This window comes from Anopheles funestus, chromosome X (assembly GCF_943734845.2).
Source record: "Anopheles funestus chromosome X, idAnoFuneDA-416_04, whole genome shotgun sequence".
Classification (NCBI taxonomy): domain Eukaryota; kingdom Metazoa; phylum Arthropoda; class Insecta; order Diptera; family Culicidae; genus Anopheles; species Anopheles funestus.
Window position 1 is genome coordinate 12526623 of NC_064597.1, and position 25092 is coordinate 12551714.

The window sequence follows — 25092 nt, forward strand, 5'->3', positions numbered from 1 at the left end:
ACATTGCTACAAAAAAGAGATCACACCCGGGTATCAAAATATGGGTATTTAAACTACTCGACGCGAAGCCACTGCTGGAATCGACGACCCCTATGTGCTTCTCGCGCGCCCCTATTCAAAAACGTATCGCGACCTCTCGTTCTGTTTTTGATTTTTTGAGCTTTTTCCTGATTTTTAAGTAGGCGGGGTTGTAGCACCGCTCTACAATTATAGTGTAAGACGTGTAACAGTGTGTGTCATGTCGCATGCTTCGCTGCATGGCAAACACGACGACACACGAACAACACCGAAGAGGACGACAAAAACACGATCCTTCACTGCACACTGGATTAGGGTGCGCGTACGATGCGGCAAACAGCGCAAGAAGAAAAAACGATCCTTCACTGCACACAGGATTACAGTGTGCGCACGGCAAATGACGCAGCACAAAAGAAGCACAAAAGGAAGACGAAAACACTATCCTGTACCAACGCGTACAATATGTTTTGACACTATTTATCACCAAAATACACGCATAAACATTCAAACACCAAACACAACACCAACTGAATTCATCGTCGTGTGAAAATGGGAAGAAGTTTCCACAACATGCACCGAAAGTTTTTTCCCTCACTACATTTCAATGCGCTTGCCGAAGCAAGCACGGAGTGAAGGGAAAAAACTAACACCACACGTTAATGGCATAAAAAGGCACATCAACTCTACATAAATCACAACACTGGTCAGCATATTGCACTGCACAAAGCAATCGCACATACTTGCTAACTTCCGCGCATCATTCACGCACAAACAAATATAAAATTTGCTAAGTCCCACAACACGTCCACCCTGGACTTAGCGCACAGCAAACTGAGCTCGTCACAGTGTGGGATGAACGCTAGAGTAAGGACGCAGGATAACAATGTAGGTCAGAACGAGATGGAAACAATTCTAGCTTCAACAAACTCTGTCGGCTCACACACACAATCAAGGGTTTCATGCTTTTTTTCGGGTTTCGCCGTCGTTTTCCATGTTCTTCTTGATCTTTTACCGTAATTCTCTCAAATTTGAGGTCTCTTTGTCTGTCGGGCAGCGCGATGTCCGATTTTTGACGTTGTCAGCCTGCGTTTACAGTGGTGAGTTGAACTGACAGCCGATTTCACAACGGCAGCGAAATAAAAACATAGACGTCTCACCGCTGAAAGCGAAGCAAAAACATCTATTTTTATTGCTATTCACACCGTACAGAACATCCTAGCGGATCGAAAGAATTGTTGAGGCGTTGCTTAATATTTTGCTGCGTAAAATTGGAATCGGTTCTATTAACCAGAACATATATTGTGTGTGAATTTCATAAGTTTCCGGTAAACATCGTTTAGAATTGTGAAATAGACATTCCATTCCGCCACCGTAGACTGGTGCTTTGGAGCAACAATTTCAGCTAAACCAGTTAAACCTTTCGGAATGTTTTTTGATGATTGAATCATGAAACAAAAGTCCCTGTAATGCTGTACCAAATCAAGTAACGCTCTTGATAGTCGCCTTGTTGATGCACATCGACCGTGTTATGTAAACGATTTGGCTTAATTTTACTGTAAGTTGTTAAGCATAGTGTTAATTAATTCATGGTGATTAAGATTACTGATTAAGACTTCTTGTTTTAGGTTCCAGCTAAATTCCACAAAACAAGATGCATCACTTAGAGAGATGCAGGCAAATTATAAATAACACCATCCTGAAGTTGGTAGTACGTCGGATAGAACCTGCCATCTCGATTGCACACCGTACCGTAACTAGTCAACCGAATCGTGATGCCTTCTTTCGTGCAATACAGAATGTACCCTGTGGAAGAACGTTCGGCACCACACAAAGACAGCTTCGGCAGTTACACGCCGAACAGCGCGCTTTACTTCGTATGCTGTGCGATTCGAGTTCGATTCCCGCGTACGTGTTTGCACGCCACCTGCACACATCGAACCAAAAGCTGGAGAAACAACAGCCCCAGAAACAGAAACCTTCGGATCGGGACGGTGACCCGAACCGGGGCAATAAAAAGGATGATGAGGACGACAAGGAGAAAATGATGTCTGTGGTAACGAAAACGCTCATCTGGATGATTACAATCTATCTGTTGGTGGGTTTTCTGTCCATGGTGTTGCCGTCGCGCAATCGACCCGAATCGGCCACACGCTACGTGAGCTGGCACGAGTTCGTCCATCACATGTTGGCGGTTGGAGAGGTGAAAGAGGTAGTGGTACACCCGGACATGGAGATGGTGACGATCATCTTGCACGACGGTGCGATTGTGAAGGGCCGCCGGGTGCAGTCGAACATTTTCCATATGGCGGTGGCCGACATGAACAAGTTTGAGGAAAAGCTGCGGGCCGTTGAGCAGCGGCTCGGCGTGACGGAGGGTGTGTCGGTTCAGTTCGAGCGCAGCGGTGATGTGAGTGGACGCATTCTGTTTACACTATTCGCGACGGGTGTGATTATTGCGCTGCTTAGTCGCATCCGCGGTGGTCGTGGACCGATCTCGATGGACAGTTTCACGCAGATGGGCCGTGCCAAGTTCACGCTAGTCGATCCGATCGAAGGCGGGCGGGGCGTTTGGTTCCGAGACGTTGCCGGCTTGCAGGAAGCGAAGCAGGAGGTGATGGAGTTTGTCGATTATCTTAAATCACCCGGACGCTACCAGCGGCTGGGTGCGAAAGTACCAAAGGGGGCGCTACTGCTTGGGCCGCCCGGTTGTGGCAAGACGTTGCTAGCGAAGGCTGTTGCAACCGAGGCTCAGGTGCCCTTTCTCAGCATGAATGGGTCCGAGTTTATCGAAATGATCGGTGGACTGGGTGCGGCCCGTGTGCGCGATCTGTTCAAGGAGGCAAAGAAACGTTCACCGTGCATCATCTACGTAGACGAAATCGATGCAATCGGACGGCAGCGCGAAGGAGGATCGGCCGGAGCGGGTGGTATGAACTCGGGTGAATCGGAACAAACGCTAAACCAGCTGCTGGTCGAAATGGATGGCATGGCAAGTAAGGAAGGTGTGCTGATGCTTGCCAGCACAAACCGAGCTGACATCCTGGATAAAGCATTGCTCCGTCCGGGCCGTTTCGATCGGCACATTCTGATCGATCTACCCAACCTCGCCGAACGAAAGGAAATCTTTGAGAAGCATTTGTCCGGTATTGCGCTAGAGCAACCACCCGCAACGTACTCGAGCCGTTTGGCAACCCTTACACCCGGGTTTTCCGGTGCCGACATCGCGAACGTATGTAACGAAGCGGCACTACATGCTGCACGCACCAACCAGAAGGTAGTACGCACGGCAAACCTTGAGTACGCCGTGGAACGGTTGGTGGGCGGTACGGAAAAACGTTCCCATGCCCTTTCGCCAACCGAGCGGCGTGTGATAGCGTTCCACGAATCCGGCCACGCACTCGTCGGTTGGATGCTACCGAACTCGGACGTGTTGCTAAAGGTGACGATCGTTCCCCGCACTAGCCTGGCACTCGGGTTCGCCCAGTACACACCGAAGGAGCAGAAACTGTACACGCGCGAGCAGCTGTTCGACAAGATGTGCATGGCGCTGGGTGGTCGGGCGGCGGAAAATCTCACCTTCAACCGTATCACCACCGGTGCCCAGAACGATCTTGAGAAGGTGACCAAAATGGCGTATGCACAGGTAGGGAAGTGAAAGATAAAATATTAATCAAACGATGACTAATTACTTACTCCTTTCGGTAGATTAAATACTTCGGCATGAACACAACCGTTGGTCCAATCGCGTTCGCCGAAGAAAGCGATAATGATCCGTACGCGGAAAAACCATACTCGAAGAGTTTGGGCAATTTGATCGATTTTGAGGCGCGGAAAATGATCACTGAAGCGTACGAACGAACGGAACAGATTCTGCGCGATAATACGGACAAATTGAACAGGTTGGCCGAAGCACTGCTGGAGAAGGAAACGCTTAACTACGACCAGGTGGTCGAGCTGATCGGACCACCAAGGTATGATGATGCAAAGCGTAAAATAGAACCGGTCGATTTCGAGGACAGCCTGAAGCGGCTTGCCCAGAACGGAACAGAGGAGAAGTGAGCGAATATTTATCATGCTGACAGCGGTAGTGTGCGTAGTCGAACGGAATTTAAGAAGATTTAGCCGCTGGAAATGGTTGTAAATAAAGGATTCAATTAATTGTACTTGTTACATAACATTTGTTGCCTTCATTTAATGCTATTGTGTGAGTTAGTGGTTTTTTTAATTAAATTGTTTATGGTAAAAGCTGATAAGTTTGGCACGACCAAATTTGGCTTTTCGGTTACAAGTTTGAATAAAAATAGTATTGACTACACCTCAGTATGGCTTAATTGTGTTTCAACTACAAGCCAGATGTATAATAAATCATTATTACATTAGCTATTACAAAAGCTAGTGAGAATTTGAGTAAGAAAATAAAATATTAAATAAACCCAACAGCAAATTTAATCGAAACCCCGAACTACATCGTATAAACGTTGCTTGTCTGAACAACCGACCCGTCAGTGCAACCGTGCGGATAATCCGTGCTCGCTCCAAAAACCGGGAACCGTGCTTGAAACGAGCGAAAATACCACGAATACAAGGAGTTTTTAACAGAATATACGTGCGACCCCTCCGGTAAGATAACTTGTGTCCCTTCGTCGGTACATTATTGGGCACGCGTGAAAAAAGGGCCCCCCCTCACCCCCACCCCGGGAACTTGGGAAGCCATTGGCCGTACCAAGCAGCGGCGCTTAGAAAACAGGGCGATTCGTTCGGTGGTGATTCGTCTTTTTTCTTTCTCTTGTTTAATTTAATGTTTCGCGAACACGCCTAAAAAGACGGAGTGCGCAAAGAGGTGACAAAACAACCACAACGGGGTTTGCCAGTGAATGTTCTATACACGGGTTGTGAGGAAGAAAAAAAAGGTTCATCCCAGTTGCAACCTCACGCATTACATCGCCGGTAGAAAGGGAAAAAAAAGAATGCGTTAGTCAGCGGATTTTTTTTGTTCTCTCCCGGTGGGACATTTCTTTACGCAGGCTGGCTTGATATGGTGTGCTGCTGTTGCTGCTGGTAGTGTTTTAAATTTTGGACTCAGTTTTGCAAATTTTTTTCCAAATCCGTCCGCCATAGTTTAGTTTTCCATCGGCGAGGTTTTTCCCACATTCCGAACGTTTTCCGCTTTGCGCATCATCAATATCAGTCTCCGTCTGCAAACATAGAATAGTGTCTGTGCGTCGTATGTGTGTGTGTGTGTGTGTGTGTGCACGACCGTTCCATTGTGTGCGTTCGTGCGTTAGAGGTTTTGTGCCTGTGTTTACAGCGGACGGTTTTGTGTAAGAAGTGCCTTTCTATTGTTTTTTTGTTTTTCTTCACCATTTTTTGGATCTATTTTCCATCCCCCCCAGTGTATCCTTTAAATCAAAATTTGAAGAAAAAAAATGTTTCTCCCACGCAAAACTGCGGTGCAATTTTCTTCCGCATCGCGGGCACGGCAAAGATCGATCATCGTTTTTTTTGGTGGTGCATGTGTGCGTGGTGAGGTTACCTTTCTCTCCCTCCCCCCTGTTTCCTTCTTACTCTCCTCCACCCTTTGTCCCAAAAACATAGGTGCGTTTTTGATCGCCTTTTTTATGCTGCACGCACTCTTTTCTTCGAGTAGGCTTTCTTCCTCGTTGATTTCTCGTTCTCTCTCTTTTTCTCTCTTGTGTTCTCTTGGTAACGTTATCTGTCTCTACCTACCCAATCATTCCGTTCATTAGCGGTGTATGTTAGATTTTCGCCGCTAGGTCGAGATAAAGTTTCCTCCAATCGTTATACACACTCACACAAGCAGTTCATAGTTTTTCCGACCATGCAGGAAAAATATTTACTTATTTTACAAATTTCAGTCTTTCATTGCAATTTTCCATCATTGTGGCTAAAGGTACAATCTACTAAAAGCTTTTATTTTGCAGATTTTTCCATTTTCAAAATGGCAAGATAAGTCTTGTTTTTTTTGTTGTTGTTGTTTAAGCTCATCGCCAACAAACGATCAGGAAGGTGGAAGAAGAACGATAATTGAAGGGAAAAAAAATTTCCACCCAAAACAGTCTGCAGACAGGAAAAAGCGTAACGCTAATCCACGTCAGCCTCGATTTCATAGTTTGTGTGCCCGTGTGTGTGTGCGTGTTTCGTTCCGGACCGGTGGTGTTTTAGTTTGGACAGACTTACCACAGAAAAAAGGCCAAAAAAGCAGCAAGCAGTCGCTAAATAAGCTCTGAAAAGAAAAACACAAAGAAAAACATTAGTGGAAATATAATTTTCATTTGTTCGCTTTTCCAATTCCATCGGTCGATAGTTTGGCGAACATGAAATGTAGAAAATTTTAATTCTTTCTAACATATTGAAAAGTGCTCGCAAAGTGCCTCGTAGCGTACCGCGTACCAACACACTGGTTGGAAAATCCCATCCGTAACGGTAACGCCAGGTGTAACGGGGTGTTTGGTTCGCTTTTCTTATCATTGCCATGAATTCTTTCCACTGCTGGAGAAGTGTTTTTTTGTTTTTTTCTTTTTCAATTTGCGCCCTCTAGCGGATGTACTATTTTACCACAAAACAGGGCAAAACAGAGAGCTTTTTCTCAGTATATTACACCATTCTGTTACAACATTAGGGGAGAGTTTTCCACGCTCTTTCATTCATTGCCTTCGTTTTTGGGAGGTTCTGTTTTTTCTTTCTTTCTTTTTTATTCAACTTTTGCTGAAGGTCAGTCACCTGTTCTTGCGCTGGATATTCATTGTGTGTATTTACATCTTGTTTTTTGAATATGATACTATAAAATAAAAGTATAAAACACAATACCTCTCACGCTAGGAAAAGCTTTACTTTAGCGACGAATAAGCGTCAAAGCTTTTCATTTCATTTTTTAAAAATATTTTCATCGAACGTCATCACACCTGCATTAGAAAAATCTGCAATAATGTGCCACTGGCGTCAAGCGGGGGGATGTTTTTTTTTGTTGCATTTGGACCACCAGCCTTCCCCGGTGAACAACAAAACAACAACAACAAAAAGAGAGTAGAAAATGGCAATCGATTTTCCCGATTCCGCTCTTCGGTTGCGCGTTGACGCGGTTTGTTCTCTTCAAGTATGTGTTTTTTGTTGTTGTTGTTATTTTCTTTTCGTTAGTTTATCGGGTTTCTCGAGTTTTGGAGTTTCCGTTGCGCCGTCGTCATTTTTCCAGCGATCCAAAGCAGCAAGCAGCAGCAGCAGCAGCAACCAGTACGCTATGTAGTGTGCATCAGTACACACTAACGCACGCCCGTCTTGCGTGTTTGTTTGTACGGTTTTTATTTCGATTTATTTACACCCCCGCTTTGTGTGGTATATGTGTTGTGTAGGGCAGGACTCACGCAGAGACACACAACAACAAGGGGCCATGCGAAGAAGCAATAGGTGAAGGTGGAAAACAAAAACGCGTTTTCCATACCGAACAACCAAATTGGTGCGAGAGAGAAAAGACTTACAATCGAAGTGGCAATAAACCAGAAGGTGAATCCGTGTAAAAGTGCTAGTAAAACAATATCAAAAAAAAATCCGCGAAGGAAAGTGTTGGAAAGCTCGGCGTATGCGTGCGTGTGCGGTGTTCCGCGTGCGGGTCCGGTCGGTTGGAAGAAGTAAAAAAAGCAAACAGTTACAGACACACATAAACGCAGGCTGGGTAGTATAAGCGCTTAGTAAACGCCTTTGCTGCAAAGTGTGTTTTGCTTGTGTGCGTGGGTGTCCTAGCCGAGTGTGTTGCAAGCTTGTCAGTGTGTGCGGTGCGTGCGGACGCGCGTGTGCCTGCGTGTGTATGCGTATGTAAGAAGAAGAGGCTGACGCAGCCCCACATTATCCCCTCCAACCTCCCCCCCAAAAATCCTCCCATTCATCCACCTTCACACACACACACACACGTCACGTTGCAGCCGTAATTCCTTTTCTGTGTGCAAAGGAAGAGACTTTTAAAGCAGTGAGCGCCAAAAACCAACACCACAGCAAGGATGTCGGGCGTACGGGAAATACCGGCGGAGGATAGCATCAAGGTGGTGTGCCGTTTTCGGCCACTGAACGACAGTGAGGAGCTCGCAGGGTCAAAGTTCGTCGTGAAGTTCCCATCCGGACCGGAGGAAAACTGTCTCTCGATCGGGGTAAGTGATGTCAAATCTTCTTGATGACGAGGGAAGAGAGAGACAGAGAGAGAGAGAGAGCGGGGTGGAGAGAGAGAGGAAAAAAAATCTCCAAATTGACCTTCGGAAAAGGAATATTTTGGAAGGCGTTTTTTGTTGTTTTTATGTTTGTAGTGGTGAGACGAGTCCTTGCACCCATTCCCATTACGCAACGATGAAGCTTTTGTTTATGTTCTTTGTCAGATGAGGAACAACCTTGGTGACCAAAATGATCACCAAGTGTACAGCGTGAAAAAGGGCCCACTTCACGCAAGGATGCGTGAGTGAGTGTATTGGAAAATGATTTTGCTTTTTTTAAGAAATGTTTTGAAATAATCAGCTGTTAGTAAGGACGCAGTGAAGCTAACTGCTCCCGCAAAGCTTTCTATTTTGAAGTTTTTCCTTTCTTCTTCCTTTTTTGTTTTTCCCTTTGTTTCGTTTCTTCACACACACACACACAGATAGATAGAGTCTATCTCGTTCGTGGTGCAAAAGAGAAAACGATGTATGCAATACAAGTACGCAGGCTTCAAACTTGCTGTCTACTGTTATTGGAATGGAATTGGAAGCTTTTTCCGAACGGAAAAACATTTCCATTTCCTTTTTTCCCATATGATTCATTATTTTAATATCGAAAATTTTTGTTGCAGTAAGCTTCCCATGGGAACAGTTTAGTCTCAAGGGTGATTATTTTTTGCAGCATGTTTCCTTCTTCTAACTAGGGGGTAAAATGTGTTGTGAACAGAAAGGAAGCGACCTTGAAATTTTCGGCAAACCAGCAAAAGTTCAACTCGAAGCCCTTCTACCTTCTCCCTTGTGGCTGCCTGTTTGCTTGGTGTACATGCGCATAAAGATACATTTTTTCTCTCAGAAGTAAGGGAAAAAGCACATTGAATGCACCGATCGAATCGAAGGCAATCCCCCAAAATGGGGGAAAACATAAAACTTCCGAAGCACGATTGTGAGTTTTATTTTGTATGTTAGCGAGGTAGCATTTGTTAAAGGCATGAGAGAAAAGTGGTCCCTCGCAGCAGCACCAGCACAAGCAAAAGCAGAATTCAACAATCAATCAAAGGGAAAATCAATTTTCCACAAACCGCCCACCCCGATTACCACCAATCCCGATCAACACACACTGCCGCTGGCCAACAATCAAACTCATCATTCAACCGTGGAACGAACAATAATATTAATGCCTTTTATTGCTGCTGCTGCTGCTGCTGCATGGGCCCTCTGTATTCTCCCAATAAGGCCTCTCGGTGCTCCATCTCTTCCCATATCTTTCTCTCTTTCTTTCGCTTTCATGCTTGTGTTATTAGATGCATTAATATTATTACGTACTCTTTTTTTTATTCGTTCAACCATCGGTAACCCTGTGGGGTTACTATCGGGTGATTGTAGAGGAGCAAGCGAAGAAACTACTACATGTAATGCACTCTTGCATTTCATCTGTAAAAATCATGTTTGTTTTAGTATTTGAATATATTTTTTACTTCCATTTTCTATAACAAAAAAGTAAAAATACCCAATCAATATATCGACAAATAGTGAATTTAGAGCTAAACTTGTTTTTACACCACTTAAATCGGATCAATTTTTGTAATACACATAACAATACTCTAATACAATGGAACACCGATTATCCGTGCTCATCGAGACTCGGCTCCTGCCGGATAAGCGAATATCACGGATAATGGGCACAACTCTTTTTATTGATAAATATTAGTGTTTAATGTGAAAAGGGTGAACTATTTTTTATAAAGCTAAATGTTAATTTTCATATTTGCAAAGTAGATCTGTTTTCGATATTGGGTAAATTTTATCATTCCCTATTGATTTCCGAGCTCCACGGATAATGGGACAGCCGGATATAATCTCCCGGAGCGCTCCACTGTATATGAATTCTAATGCATTCAAATATTGGAAATAGTTGTGCTGCCTTTTTCTAAACCCTCTCTCAAAATGATCTCTCCTTTACGAACCTCGAGAGCAACGACTTGCAGCGGGAAACGAACCTCCGACCTACTTAGCTTGCTTAGATAACGAACGTCTAATGCCGTTATCACTTACACCACGACGGTGGATCGAAATCGATCGTACTGGAGTGCAATATAAATGACAATGATCCTGATGATGGAATCGTTTCCTTCCACCACTCGCTAGAGAATGGTACCCTTTTGGCAAACAAATTAATATATGTGTGTTTTTGATTACCTTGCGCAAACTTTAACTACACGTTGTGTGATATACATACCATGCGGCAGAAATGACTCACCTAGGGTAAACAATTATCTATCACACTACGTTTAGCGCTGCAGAAGCTTCACCTTAATAATGGTACACGGAGTGTGGGGGTCGGTGGCGCGTTGGCGTGCATTTAATAGCCAGCATACCATTCATACAATATTAGTGGCTGTGCGCTGGTGGCTTGTCACAGCAAAAAGACGGCAAAACCCGCTCGCCTACGAAACCTCTGCTCTGGGCATTTGAAGAAATTTGACACACAAGGATGGTGGAAGGCCAGACAGACCCTTTTTTGCATGTAATTAAAAACATCTTTTTTCGCATTTCGTATTCTGCTGTTCCTCATCAACCCATGCGACTTTAAGCAGTTCTGAAACATATTACGGTCACCGAAAAACACGTTGCAGCTGGTGATTAACTAAGTGATGCACAGGGAAATGAAACAAAAATATAAAAAAGAGTTTGCTCCATCATCGGTGTGCCACCCGAAATGCGACCCCGACCAGTCGTTACGCTGAGTCATTGCTGAGGTCTTATCTCGCTTTCCTTTCATACATCCTCATCTTCTCCAAAAAAAAACACACACACACATCTTTAGTGTGGAGCCTGCTTCGCACTGTTTATGGTTTTAGGAGGCCCGTTTTATTCTAGTTCCTCCTCAGCAACTGCTGTCTATATGTATAAGCCCGAGAGTCATCTTGAGGAGAAGTAATAGTTCGCGTTTTTTTTCACTTCTTCGCTCGTTTCGTTTCTTTCGCAACTCAATCTAGAAGCTTAAAAAACCACCTTTAACTTGGAAGGCTTGAAGCCCTAGCAGAAAGCTATAAATAAGATGCGCTCGGTAAACTTTCCGACTCGCCGGTTTGGGTTAGGTTTTTTGTTGGTTGCTGTCGTTAATGTGCTGCCTCTTAATGTTCGGACTGGCGCAAACCGGAAGCAAACCGCACTGAACCGTGGCAGCTAGAGCCGATGGAACACGTGTATGTGTGTAAGTGTGTCCGTAATGTACTTTTTCATATATTTGCTAGGCTTATTATACAATATATCCATTCCTTTCTTTTATATATCTTTCTCTCGCTTCTAACCATATTGATAAATCATATATCTTCATACACATATATACCTTCACAAATACAGAAAAGAAACGCTTCAGTGGGTCAGCAATGTAGTAGACGTTGGGTGGAAAGTCTCACAAAAAGAAACACACGAAAGCTCACGGAAATTATGGAACCCTCTTTCCCGATGGCGTATCTCCACTACTACTTGGGGTGTAGTAAAAAATCTTTACCACCATTTTTCAAAGCACGCAACATTACATTGCACACACAATCCAATGAAATGTGGATATATGTGTGATTTCAACGATGTTCGTTATACCCCCTTCTGGGGTGGGATTCGGGGATGTTTGTTCATTGTCAGCCAAATCTCTATGGACAATCAAAGTTAAATCCTAGGTGATACCGAAAAAAATGCACCATCCAACAGAGAATTGAACCCAAAAAAACGAGCTTGTTTGCGACTATATTCATCAATTTTAATTTTTTTATAATTTTCGAGTACTCTGACAAATATTCGTGCTGATGACTCTTCTGGGTTTAGAATTATTCTGCTCTGACCAAGATGACTAATGGGTCTCCACAGTTTCTATCGCTTTTAACCTCCAATTGTATGATATCGATTTTACCATAGCTCATTAGGAAGCAACAACACAGTAACACCGGTCCCCCTCTCGATGCCTTACGTGATCGCAATGAGATCATCAGCTCTCGGTGCGAAGAATGTGTGAAACGAAGCATACATACTTTCCCGACTACACCAGGTTTAGAAGCAATTTCGCCGACTCGTCGAAAATGGCAAACACGAAGTGAAGTGAAATAGGTCGAATTTTGTGACCATTTTTTGCAAAACCATGTTGTACATGAAAGCCTGGATAATGTCATGAAGAACCAATTTCTCAGAAGTTATTCTGGAGGAAAAACTCTATCGGGTCTTTTTACTTAGTACGCGAAGTTCTCAAGCTTTGAATTACCGGACGCCACTGCGGTGGAGTAGCTTCTCCAATCATAAATGATTTCCTCTAAACACACGCGCCAGAAGCCAGAAAGGAATGCGCATCATGGTTCATGCGAATTTCGCTGATTCGATGTACCAGATCTCCGGTATCTTCACGTTCCGTTTGCTACGCGTATGTGGTAGTATTTGTGGCAGGGTGTTTATTTTAACGCCATGACGAATCGCGGTACCATCGGATGCGTCTTGTCTGTCTGTTACTGCCCTTACGGTTCACGATCACGTTTGTTTTCGTAAGCTGAAGATTTTTTTGTTGTTGCTTTTTGAAGTCAGTAAGAGGTTTTGCAACTGTGACGCCATCGCTGGCACTTCCGGCCCTGCTGTTGGGTTGTGGAGCAGATTTTTCACATTTTTTTTTATCCGTTGTGAAGAAATTTGTGGATTCCAAGTCACATTATGAGATAGAAGTAATGCTTTTGTTTTACAATTTTAATTATAATTACACTAAAGGGAGTGATCACCGTTTATATGTTGACGCCTTGAGTAAACTATATATTCTGAAGATGTTCGATTAATTTGCATTTCTTTCTCATATCTCGTATGCTCGTAGGGCAAGGTGTACCTGTTCGACAAAGTGTTCAAACCGAACGCGACACAGGAAAAGGTGTACAATGAGGCGGCAAAGTCGATCGTGTCGGATGTGCTGGCCGGTTACAACGGCACCATCTTCGCGTACGGTCAAACATCGTCCGGTAAGACGCACACGATGGAAGGTGTGATCGGTGACCCGGCGAAGCAGGGTATCATCCCGCGTATCGTGAACGACATCTTCAACCACATCTACACGATGGAGATGAACATCGAGTTCCACATCAAGGTGTCGTACTATGAAATTTACATGGACAAGATCCGCGATCTGCTGGACGTGTCGAAGGTGAACCTGAGCGTGCACGAGGACAAGAACCGGGTGCCGTACGTAAAGGGTGCATCCGAGCGGTTCGTCTCGAGCCCGGAGGAGGTGTTCGAGGTGATCGAGGAGGGCAAATCGAATCGCCACATTGCGGTTACCAACATGAACGAACACTCGTCCCGCTCGCACTCGGTGTTTCTCATTAACGTAAAGCAGGAAAACATGGAGAACGAGAAGAAGCTGTCCGGCAAGCTGTATCTCGTCGATTTGGCCGGTTCCGAGAAGGTGTCGAAAACGGGCGCAGAAGGTACGGTGCTGGATGAGGCGAAAAACATTAACAAATCGCTGTCGGCGCTTGGCAATGTGATCTCGGCCCTGGCGGACGGCAACAAAACTCACATCCCGTACCGTGACTCGAAGCTAACGCGTATCCTGCAGGAATCGCTCGGTGGTAATGCACGCACGACCATCGTCATCTGTTGTTCGCCCGCTAGTTTTAACGAGTCGGAAACGAAGTCAACGCTAGATTTTGGGCGCAGGTAAGACACGCTTAGGGAACGTTGACACTCATCCGGGTTTTGTGACACGTTTCCTTCTCTTTTTCGCAGAGCAAAGACGGTAAAGAATGTGGTATGCGTGAACGAGGAGTTGACCGCGGAAGAATGGAAGCGACGATACGAGCGGGAGAAGGAGAAGAACACGAAGCTGAAGGGCAAGATCGAGAAGCTAGAAGCGGAACTGGCACGATGGCGGGCCGGGGAAACAGTCAACGTGGAGGAACAGCTCGATCTGCAGCAGGACGCGATGGAGGCGAGTACACCAAACGTGGAGGTGCTGTTGGGCCAACCGGCCGATCTACCCGTACCGGCGACACCGGGTGGTGGCGGTCTGCCGCTGTCGGCCGAACGCGATACACTCGAGGTTGAGCGAGAACGTCTATACCAGCAGCTGGATGAGAAGGATGAGGAAATCAACCAGCAGTCGCAGTACGTGGAGAAGCTGAAGGAGCAAATCATCGACCAGGAAGAGCTGATCGCGAATACGCGCCGCGACTACGAGAACCTGCAATCGGAGATGACGCGCATACAGCAGGAGAACGAGAATGCGAAGGAGGAGGTGAAGGAGGTGCTGCAGGCACTCGAGGAGCTGGCCGTCAACTACGACCAGAAGTCGCAGGAGATCGAGCTGAAGAACAAGGAGGTCGACACAGTGAACGAAGAATTGCAGCAAAAGCAGGCAACACTCAACACCGTCCAGTCGGAGCTGCAACAGCTGAAGGACATGTCATCGCACCAGAAGAAGCGCATCAACGAGATGCTGACCAACCTGTTGCGCGATCTGTCCGAGGTCGGGCAGGCACTTGCCGCCGACCAGAACGAGATGAAGATGAACGTGGAGGCGTCCGCCGGCAAGGTGGAGGAAGAGTTCACCGTCGCCCGGCTCTACATCAGCAAGATGAAATCGGAGGCGAAGAACCTGTCCGCCCGGTGCGCCAATCTCGAAACGCTGCAGCAGGAAACCTGCCGAAAGGTGGGCGATTACGAGAAGGAGCTGAGCGAGTGCCGGTTGCTGATTTCGCAGCACAAAGCGCGGATGAACTCGCTGCAGGAGTCGATGCGCGAGGCGGAGAACAAGAAGCGCACGCTCGAGGAAAATATCGACGCGCTGCGCGAGGAGTGTGCAAAGTTGAAGGCGGCCGAACAGGTATCGGCAGTAAACGCGGAGGAGAAGCAGCGTGCCGACCAGCTGAAGGTGGCATTCGAGAGCCAGATGGACCAGTTGCGCGATGTGCACACCAAGCAGGTGTCGGCACTGCGCGACGAAATCTCCGAGAAGCAGGAGCTAATCAACGAACTGAAGGAGTAAGGATATCGGGATAGGGCAGAACGGGATTGGGATTTGGGAGGATCTCGGGGATTGAATAGCTTAGACCAATATCTAATCGGATGTGTTTTCTTGTTTTGCAGCACCAACCAGAAGCTGACGCTTGCCCACCAGCAGATGACGGCCGACTACGAGAAGCTAAAGCAGGAGGAGCAGGAAAAGTCGTCCAAACTGCAGACGCTCATGTCAGTATCACCTTCCCTACACTCGCTTCTACTAACACCGCAACAGCATACCTTCCATCACCATCACCCATCTAATCTTGATTCGAACAAGCTCCTAGAACAGCAACAGCAACAGCAGCAGTATCACGAAAAGCAGCCTGATTGGTTTGCACTGGAAGCGGATTCGCTTCCCACCAAGCACTCTCCTTCATCTACCGGTTCCCATTCCGGTCTAGCGTCACCAGTTTCCTCCAACCTTGGCCACTTGGGTGGTCCGGCTCAGACCGCTTCGTTAGTGCGCCTGCTGCATGCGGTCCTCAGTGAGGATGAGCAGCAGCAGCAGCAGCAGTGTAGGGCACCGGTAACAAACAGCGCCGCAGTCTCTTCCACCTCTCCCTCCCATCCGGGCGGTCAGCGTCTGTCAAAGCGGGACAAAAACCGTGCAAATGAAGAGAATGCCAAACTAACGCCGTCGTCCACACCGGAACGGCACCAACCGCAACAACAGCCACGAAAGCGTACCGCTAAATCACGCCGCGTGCTTAACTTCCGGGCGAAGCGAGACGACGAGCGAGAAACGCCTGGTTTGGCGGCGGCAGTATCGAACCCTTCCCGGCAGCAGCACGGCCAGTCGCAACCCCGTTGCCGTTCGGCCGATTCCTCCCCCGCGCCGTGCATCGGCACGGAGCTGGAAAGTGTGTGCGGTTGGCCGGGCCGACTGATAAGCTCACTGCTGCCGAAGGGCATGCCAACGCTCCAGCTGCATCTGCTCATTTCCCTCACGATGGTGCTCCTAACGCACCGCTGCCCGCAGTTTATGCTGGTGCTGTAAATGGAACCGATCGTTTTCTCATTTCCGTATCGTCCTCTGATCATTGTTCTAATAGTAACTCGTTCATTTTTTTTCTTTGGTGCGTGTCCTCAATTTGTTTCCTCGAGTTGTGCTTCAAGTAGCTCTAGTTGTGGGGTTGTTGTAACATTGCGTTTCGATGAACTTGGCATTCCTTGCGGAATTATCAGTATTAGCTCCAAAGAGTCTTCTAATCCCCTACTAGTAGAGCGTACCCAATGTGTGCTCGTCACTATGTTAAGGAACACTGGATAAGTGCTTCACAACAAACAGTTCTAGCAAATCTCTTGTGAAGCCTTAAAAAGCGCTTCTTTATAGACAAAAGATACCAAAGTTTAGTATACATTTATTTTTATTGAATAGCCTTTGCAATATGAAAACGTTCCTTGCTTTACGTTTGCTGTCTGTACGTGTAGGAAAAGCAAAAAAAAACCTAGCTAGATGTTTGTGATATTTTTTTGGAGTATGTAGATTTTTGTTTTATATTATTTTTACTTCTTTAAAAAAAATTTCTAGAATAACGTGAAAGCTTAAAATCGGAAAACCACCCTTTTAAGAAAGTTTCACAAAAGCGATTGTTTTGAGGAAAATTATGGACAATTTCGCACTGTTAATTAGTTTATTAATCATGGTCTGACCGGTACAAAGCTAGTCAGGGGGTTTGTATAGAACGCTTACGTTCATGTTTTCCCTTCGACTGTGAAGTGGAAAACCTTTGTTGATGTATAGGTTACGCCCCGGGTAATGTTGTTGACTATTGTGTAGTACTCGAATACAAGCTCCATCGGTTTATGGTTTATCTATAAAATCAGATGTAGCTACGCAACTGTATGATACCGCTGTATAATTTGTTACGCTGCTCCACAAAACGCCTTTTTGCTTCTGTGATAGCAAAAAAACCCAACCCCAAACCTACTCATACGAAACTTTTTTTTTACCTAGCTACGAAAAAAGCTCTTTATCTTATCATTAGAAAATTAGGTTTGATTAGAATCTAGCTTTGGCAGACGCCTCGCTGCAAGATACATCGATTCTTATATGTTTGCGTTAGTTTCAGTTTTTTTGTCTCTAAGCATTAGTGATGGGTAAATTATAAATTTTGTAGGAGTCGGATCGGTCCGACTCCGCCGCCAGCTCGAGTCGGAATCACTACGACAAAAGTGAGCGGGGAAGAGCGGGGCGATGGATCGACTCCTGTTGAATCTGGTCGAGTCTGATTAACTCCAATCGAGTCCAATGGAGGTCGGACTCATCCGGAATCGATCGGACCCATTCGGACTCATCCGGATTCGATCCAACTCGCCGAAGTCAATTTTGATTTTTAGTCGGAGTCGAAATCAATGTTTCATACGAGGAGTCGGAGTGGTTTCCACTTCGGATTAGACATCACTACTATGCATAACACATTTTTATAAGTCCACTGCCTCATTGACGCTTTCGAATGTGTGTGTGTATATTGTTTTTTTTCTGTTTTTTGAGGAAAAAAGTATTGAAATCAGAAGGATTAAATGGAACAGATTAAATCTTGTAGCTGTACAAAAAGCAAAATACGAAAGGCAAAAGATCAGAAACAGATGATGTGATAACGCATAAACATTTGTGTCCGGTGGAGGAGGGGCACCCAGTTAGAGCATCTTCGTGACGTTCGCTTGCAGGCTGGTTGTTTAAGGTTAGGTTTAGGAAAGTCAACGCAAGGGATCGTCCTTTGGCGTCATGGCAATATTTGAAGAACTGTGATAAACACCAAACAAAAAAACAAAACGGAACTCGCAATGAATAGTTCTCGAAACGAACCTTTTTTTGTGTAATAATAGCTATCATGTAATGATTTCGTCCCAACGCTCCCTAGCCTTTTCTTCGTTCCGTATGGTTTAATATTTCTTAGTATGTAAGAGTGCTGTTGCGGGATGGCACCATCACACCTACAGAATCTGGTCAATAGAACGTTCAGATGAAAATTTCCTCCTGATGATTGCTGATGGTTTTTGTAGACCAAAAAAAGCAAGATAGACAGAAATATTGAAGAAAAACCAAAACGCGTTTTAGAACCCGAAATAATTAGAGAAAACACGCAAGAAGACAGGTGTTAAATGTTTGCCCATAATTGCACACTCTCGTGTACGTGAACGACGCCCTCTTTCTCATACACGCCACACTCGAACTCTCGACAGTAACAACATTCATCATCTACACACTTTCCTGTTTTCTACTTCGCTCTAACTATATTCTAGCCGTATTCTATCATTACTATTTCGCTCGCAGTGTGCATTGAATGTTTTCTTTTTATTTTATGTGTTTTTAGCGTTAACCCCCTTCCCGTTACACGTTATGCGGTGTTACGTTATTACGTTGTTTAAGCCGTTATTTAGTAGCTTGTCATTTTGCATACTTATTTATCAACTTGTACACTGACCAGCTTGTAAGGAAACGTTTATTTTTCTATTTTGTTTCTTAGCTTTAAGCCCTTTTTTTTGTTTTCAGCCTTTTCTGTCGCTTGCATTTGCGAACATTCGCTTGAAGCTGTGGACGTGGCAGCAATTCCCTCACTGTTTTGCCAGATGAATTGTTCGCTCTGAAACGCTATTTAATCAACCGACCCACCCCGGAGCCGGAGAAAGACGGTTGCGCATATTCGTGTGTTGCGTTGTGACAGATTTGTGTTATGAAGGCGAAAGGAAAGCTAAACCCGAATGAAGGAATGGGTTCAGTGCTTTCTTTGCTCAGTTAAGATAAAAAAGGATACACTTATCACACGAACACAGCAAGGGTACGTGTAGTATTTTAGAGCGAGAGAGACGAAAGGGTGAAATAGGTAGTGAAAAGATAAACGGAAAATCGGTCACAAACTACCCGAATAGGAGCGACAGGATATCGCAATGTACCATTTCAACAGGCTTCGGGGCGGCGAATGCGTGTGTTTTTTTTTATTTTGTTTTAGGTTGTTTTTTTCTAGCAGATCCTGCAGGATGCCCGTACGATAAGCCCTTCAGTGGCCAAATGTACTACAAGTCGTGAGATCGAATCAGATCTGGATGGATGGCTTCCGAGATACGATAACTGGTCGTTATGCCAGAGGAGAAGAATAAGGTGCCTTAGAGTGGAGTACCTCCTCCATTCCTACATATCGGCACTCGACGATGAGGCGGCTTAAAGATTTCCTCTACTACTCAGATCCTTAATATGGACAGAGATAGATAAAGAGAGAGAAAAAAGTGAACAAAGAAGGAGAAAAATGGATGCTGCAGTGTTGTTGCTGGTTGCTGTTACTGGGGTGCTTGAAAGATTACCCATCAACCATTTCTTTTTTCATCTTACTAAACCGTAACCACGCAAAAAAAACCACCTTCAGTAAAACCCGCGATGAGAACATGTGTCTACTTCCGACGTGTATTATCGATTTCCGAGACAATTCCGGTAATGAGAATATAGGGCGAGACAGAAGAGAGTAGCGTTTCGAGTAGATCAGTAACATAGTAACACCCGGTAGGTAACAGACCTGCATTAGGGATAACGCTAACAGAAAAAAAGGTACAGGATGCACTGTAAAAACAAAATTGCTCAGGAACACGAACATGCGATACGCGTCTTTCGGGGCGGGGGGGCGTTCCGGCCTTCGGCATAACTTCGGGCGGTCTTCGGCGTAGCATAACCTAACGTTACGTAACGCTTAAAGTAAGCAGTGTACAAACAAAACAACCAAATCCAACCCGCCCCTAAGTAGATGTTTACGTTTGTTCTCTCTTCTTCTTCCGTTTTGTATGCCTGATCAGTTTATTTTAATAACTCATTATACATATATCTATGTACCATTCTTGCGTTTGATGTACACCGTTTTTTTAGTTTAGTCAGCTTCGAAAGGATATAAAAAAAGTTCGGATTTTTCTTTGGCTAGTTACGAACTGCAAACAGCTGTTTAATCAGCATGCACAAAAACCGCACCGCCACACACACTCACACACACATAAACCAACAATACATACATACACCAAGGACTCTGGACTACTTCCAAACGTACAGGATCTCATACATATACACAAAATGTTCATCATCACTCTGTGGCTTTGTTGTCTACTGTTGTTAGACTATTATTTACTTAATAGTGGTAACATCTGACTCTGTAAGCTGTCATCGCGCTAATGAAGACTCTTTTGCTTCATCTACCACACACATATCGTACGAAGAAGGTAATTCGGGGCTTGTTACGTATATATGAATGTGTTTCTCTCCAAATACTTCACTGCTAGTAGTAAACACTTGTTGACAGTAAAAGCAAAAGCGGCAGCTTATAGAGACAATAATTGGAGCTAATGAAGAGAGAGAGAGTAAGAGAGTGAGGGCAACACATCTGTTCCCCCGGCGCAGGATGAAAATCAGTTGGAGAATAGTTGTGTTTCTGGAACGTGTGTGTCTAAGGTCGCCAAGATTTAGGGCAAAAAGGGTGTAACAGCTGTAAAGACGATTTAGTTGATAGGCTGCACTTTGGATACAGTGCGTTCGTCATGCGCATAAACCAAATTCGACGAAAAATCCTAAAAAAAAAAAACGCATGTTGTGTACAGTATGTAAATTAAGAGAGAGATGATCATATATATATACAGTTATTTATATACATACATGCAAACATGGCAAGAAATGTTCTACCGTATGAAATGTAAAATGTATTTTTTCTGCTAGTAAACGCCAATAGTCGTCAGTGTAAGGACAAGCAAATTGTAATCAATGAATGACACTAAACGGTAACAAGCGAGTAAAAACGGATGTCAATCGGAAACGGAAAACACGTGAAACAAAGCATTAATTAAACAAACAAACAAACAAAAACACGGATGTACACATGTTCTCATTTGGTTTTACGTTTGTGTGGTTTATAACTAATTTTCTGTTCAAACTTTACTTTTTTGGTTAAGAATAATTTACTTATCTTTACACACCTTGGACACACATTGTGTTTGACAATATTGTATACAGGCTTACCGACGAACGACGCGAGCAGGCACGCAAGGATCTCAAAGGACTGGAGGATACGGTTGCGAAGGAGTTGCAGTCGCTGCACGCCTTGCGCAAACTCTTCGTTTTGGATCTGCAGGTATGTTAAGCATAATTTGATCTGTAGCATCAGCAGGTCATAATGTTTGGCTTCCACCATTTTGCAGGCCCGTATCAAGAAGTCGCTAAACTCCGAGGACACCGAGGACGATGGTGGTTCGCTCGCCCAGAAGCAAAAGATTTCCTTCCTCGAGAACAATCTCGAGCAGCTGACGAAGGTGCACAAGCAGCTGGTGCGGGATAATGCGGACCTGCGGTGCGAGCTGCCGAAGCTAGAGAAGCGCCTTAGGACGACGGTCGAGCGGGTGAAGGCACTCGAGACGGCACTGAAGGAGGCGAAGGAGGGTGCTATGCGCGACCGGAAGCGCTACCAGTACGAGGTGGACCGCATCAAGGAGGCCGTGCGTCAGAAGAATTTGGCACGCCGCGGACCGCAAGCACAAATCGGTGGGTGAACAAACAGAAATGAATGACGGTGAATGGGGGTTAATTTTGCACAATTTTCTAATTCCCCGCAGCTAAACCTATACGGGCTGGACAGCCATATTTGTTCAAGAGTGGTGGAACGGGTGCGGCTACCACGGCACCGGGCGGAGGTACCGCCATCACACCGAAAGCTATGGCGGACGAGAAGCGGAAGTCCCAGATCAAGGGTAAAGAAACGCAAGGGGAAACCCCCCAAGCAGCGAACATTATTTTTTCTCATTTTGAAATTAATTGTTTTTCCCAATTTTAGATATGGACAGTTGAATGCATTGATCATGGACATGGACAATTGTAGTAGCTAATGATGTGTGCGAGCGTGCGCGCGCAAAGAGCAAAAGTATAGAAGAACAAACGTGAAAAAAACAACAACAGAGCAACACACACGGATGGGGGATGAGAAGGAAGTAGGAATAGAAGGAGAAGGAAAGAGGGAAAAGAGTGCAGGAGGAGAAACACAACAGCAAGAGCAGAACCACACCATCATCAAAAACAGGATTTCACCAATCAGTAGAATTAGTAAAATTGTGCGAAAAATAGTGAAAACGCAGGTTGCTCGTCTAGTCCTCCTAGCACTAGAGCGCATCACACGCCGCACTTTGAAATTCAAATTCCCGTTCGCTCTCTCTCTCACACACACACTATCTATCTCTTTCTCTCGCTCTGCCCCGCTTCCCGCTCCCCTTCTCTTCCAACGAAAAAAACTCATTATTTCCCTTCTCTACTCCTGTTCTTTCTTTTTCTTTTTGCACGCGCCCAATCAAGGCAGAAGCTAGTGAAAAGTGTAAAGATCTATTATTATTTTTTTCTTTATGAGGACTATTATTATTATTATTATATTATAATTATAACTATTAAAATAATTAATATTTTTGTCATTCGCTTAAGTCAGCAAAAGGGGAAACTGTGAGAGAATGATTGAGGGAGAGAGAGAGAGGGCGAGAGGAAGAAAGAAGGAAGGAAATAGCATAGGAACACCCACACACACACAAGATTTGGATATTAAGGACACAAAAGCTTCCCAACTAGCAATATCAACATACATTCTCGTTCTGTCTTATGAACAATCAAACCTGCCAAAGCGAGAAAGCATGTTGGTTTGGCAGGTTGGGTTATGACAGAGGAATCAGCGAGTGGTGTGTGTGTGCGAGAGAGAGGAGGAAAAACGTTGGGCTTTTCGCTTGAGAAACAAAACCAGACAGAAGTAAACCTAATTTAACAACAACGTAACAAAGTACTATATCTACAGCCTGGTATTACCAACTACCAATGCCTACTACTGCTGCTGCTATTCATCGTTTGATTGTGTTTTGGTTTGGAAAAGAAGAGCGCGACACCCAGAATCATTCCTCTTTAGTTACGTTATACGCATCTCTCCGTCTCACGTACGTTTTACACATCTTGTTTATGTGATCTCGTGCATATACAAATTGTTCTCTCTCGCCAGGCAAACATATATTTGCACAGTTAAAAGTAAAAGTGGAATGGAAAGTAGTAACAAAAACAAGAAAAAAAACATTGCTTCGCGGGTTTGGCGAAAAAAAAACGAAAGAAGGAATGAGCGAGAGAAAGCGAGAGAGAAAGAGAGGATATGTATTGCGTGAGCGTTTGAACAGAGTAGTACAGGTAGAGAAGGACAAAAAAGAAGCAGTATAGTCGATATATTCAACCACAATCAAAGAATTCCAAAGGACATGTTTGCTTGCCAGGTGGTGTATGGTCGCAAAATAGAAGCAAAGGTTGAGAGTCCTGCGTGTGATGTTGCCTGCATGCAGTTAGCGTCAAACTCCTCTCACTCTCTTCCCTTTCCTTCCGTTATCTCCACCACCATTGCATCAGTGTCAAGATGAGTGTTTTGTATCCTTTACCGATCGATGTCAATGTCGCTTCGCACTAAAAGAAGAAAAAAAACAAACAAAATGGAACAGAAGGTCTTTAAGGACGAAACGCAGCCGAAGGATGCTTGCTGCGCAAATCAGAAAAAAGGGGGGAAAAAGCTAAACATTAGAGCAACAACAAAAAAAACAGCAACAAATTGTACTCAAAATCACACATTAAAACCCTGCGGAGTTGCAGATCGTGCGAAGGAGACTGATTAAAAAAGGACGGAGGGAGAACGCTTAGAACAGAACCTACCGGCTCGCACGGATATGATCCGTCACGTAGGTGCCTGTGACGAATGCGAAACTGCTTCCGTAAACTGTAACCCCCGTTGCGGTGCTCACAGAAAAGGCAAGGAAAGCAAAAAAGAAAAATAATAGTAGTTGTTTGAAGAAAAAAAAACAAACCCCCCCCCCCCCCCAGGGACACAAGTTCATGTAATCACGCTTTCACACCGTCGCCGCCGTCGTCCCAGCAATTTGCAAAATGGAGATCCGTTTTCTTTGGGGGCATGTCCGTTTGCCTCCCCCTGATCAATCGCGCTAATAAAATCTATTCTAACAAGCAAAAGATATGTAGCCTCCACCCAAGAACCTGTAACCCTTTTTGCCCCGGGAACTAAATTACTGCTTATTTTAGTGATCAACAAATATACGAATGATGGAAAAAATAACACCTCTTTCTCTCTAATTTTTTTTTAATTCAATAATTAATAATAACTTTTTTTATGAAAATGAGCTGCCTTCTCTCAGCTATTATTTCTCATTATATGCCACATCATCGGAAAGAAAAAAAAAGATTGTTACCCTCTATCTATGATACGCAAATATTTGTTCCGTTTGAAAGTTTTCATCGTTTGAAATATTTCAACGCAAGTGAAAAGCTCTCTGAAAGCTATTTTCCTTTTGCGCTGTTCGGATCACGTGTTTTGAAGATATCCTTTTTCTCGAGTCACGTGTATTAAAAAAAATTTGACAGTTTATGGAGCTTTTTTGTAATGAGGAATTCCATTTTTTGTTAAATTTTGAAATATTCTCAAAAATACGTTAAATTTTGTTTTATTTTTTAAATATTATTATTTTTTCATTAGTTTTTTTGTAAAAAATATGCGTAAATCGTGGAAAAAAGTAATAATTTGTCAAAAATTGTGAATTTAAGAACGGAAATAAATTCTAATTCTGAATTCTAACATTGGGAAATAAATTCTAAATATTTTCCACCTCGACCAAGTCAACTGGACTGGTCAGGCAGGATGGTCGCATCTGAAGTTAAAAGGATAAAATGAGCAAATTAATGACAATTTTGCAAACAAAACCAAACATTTGTTAGTCTAAAAGGGCGATTTGACAGGTTTTTTTTTAAAAAATGCAACTGTGCCCATTGTGCCAAAAGGGGACAAACTTGGAAAAAAGCGCAACCGCACGGTCG

General features: G+C 44.4%; 2 protein-coding genes across 8 annotated transcripts; both read left to right on the forward strand.

Annotated features, from left to right (window-relative positions):
- The first annotated feature begins 1096 nt into the window (after positions 1-1096).
- LOC125769034 (paraplegin) lies at positions 1097-4193 on the forward strand. The gene is made up of 3 exons (XM_049437472.1): positions 1097-1573; positions 1644-3661; positions 3724-4193. Exons 2-3 carry the CDS (start codon positions 1670-1672, stop codon positions 4075-4077), a joined length of 2346 nt encoding a protein of 781 aa, XP_049293429.1. The 5' UTR covers positions 1097-1573; positions 1644-1669; the 3' UTR covers positions 4078-4193.
- A 310-nt stretch (positions 4194-4503) lies between these two features.
- LOC125767944 (kinesin heavy chain) lies at positions 4504-24337 on the forward strand. Of its 7 annotated transcripts, XM_049435522.1 has the most exons (9): positions 4505-4638; positions 7386-8174; positions 13057-13895; positions 13965-15218; positions 15324-15425; positions 21223-21340; positions 21408-21747; positions 21819-21953; positions 22037-24337. In XM_049435522.1, the coding sequence occupies exons 2-9, from the start codon at positions 8028-8030 to the stop codon at positions 22048-22050; spliced, it is 2949 nt and encodes a 982-aa protein (XP_049291479.1). In that variant the 5' UTR covers positions 4505-4638; positions 7386-8027; the 3' UTR covers positions 22051-24337. The 7 variants fall into 7 exon arrangements, with proteins under 7 accessions (XP_049290958.1, XP_049291479.1, XP_049291386.1 ...); XM_049435001.1 differs by lacking the exons at positions 21223-21340; positions 21408-21747; positions 21819-21953; positions 22037-24337 and having other exon boundaries at positions 4504-4638; positions 15324-21081; XM_049435429.1 differs by lacking the exons at positions 21223-21340; positions 21408-21747; positions 21819-21953; positions 22037-24337 and having other exon boundaries at positions 4534-4638; positions 7391-8174; positions 15324-21081.
- The last annotated feature ends 755 nt before the right edge of the window (positions 24338-25092 follow it).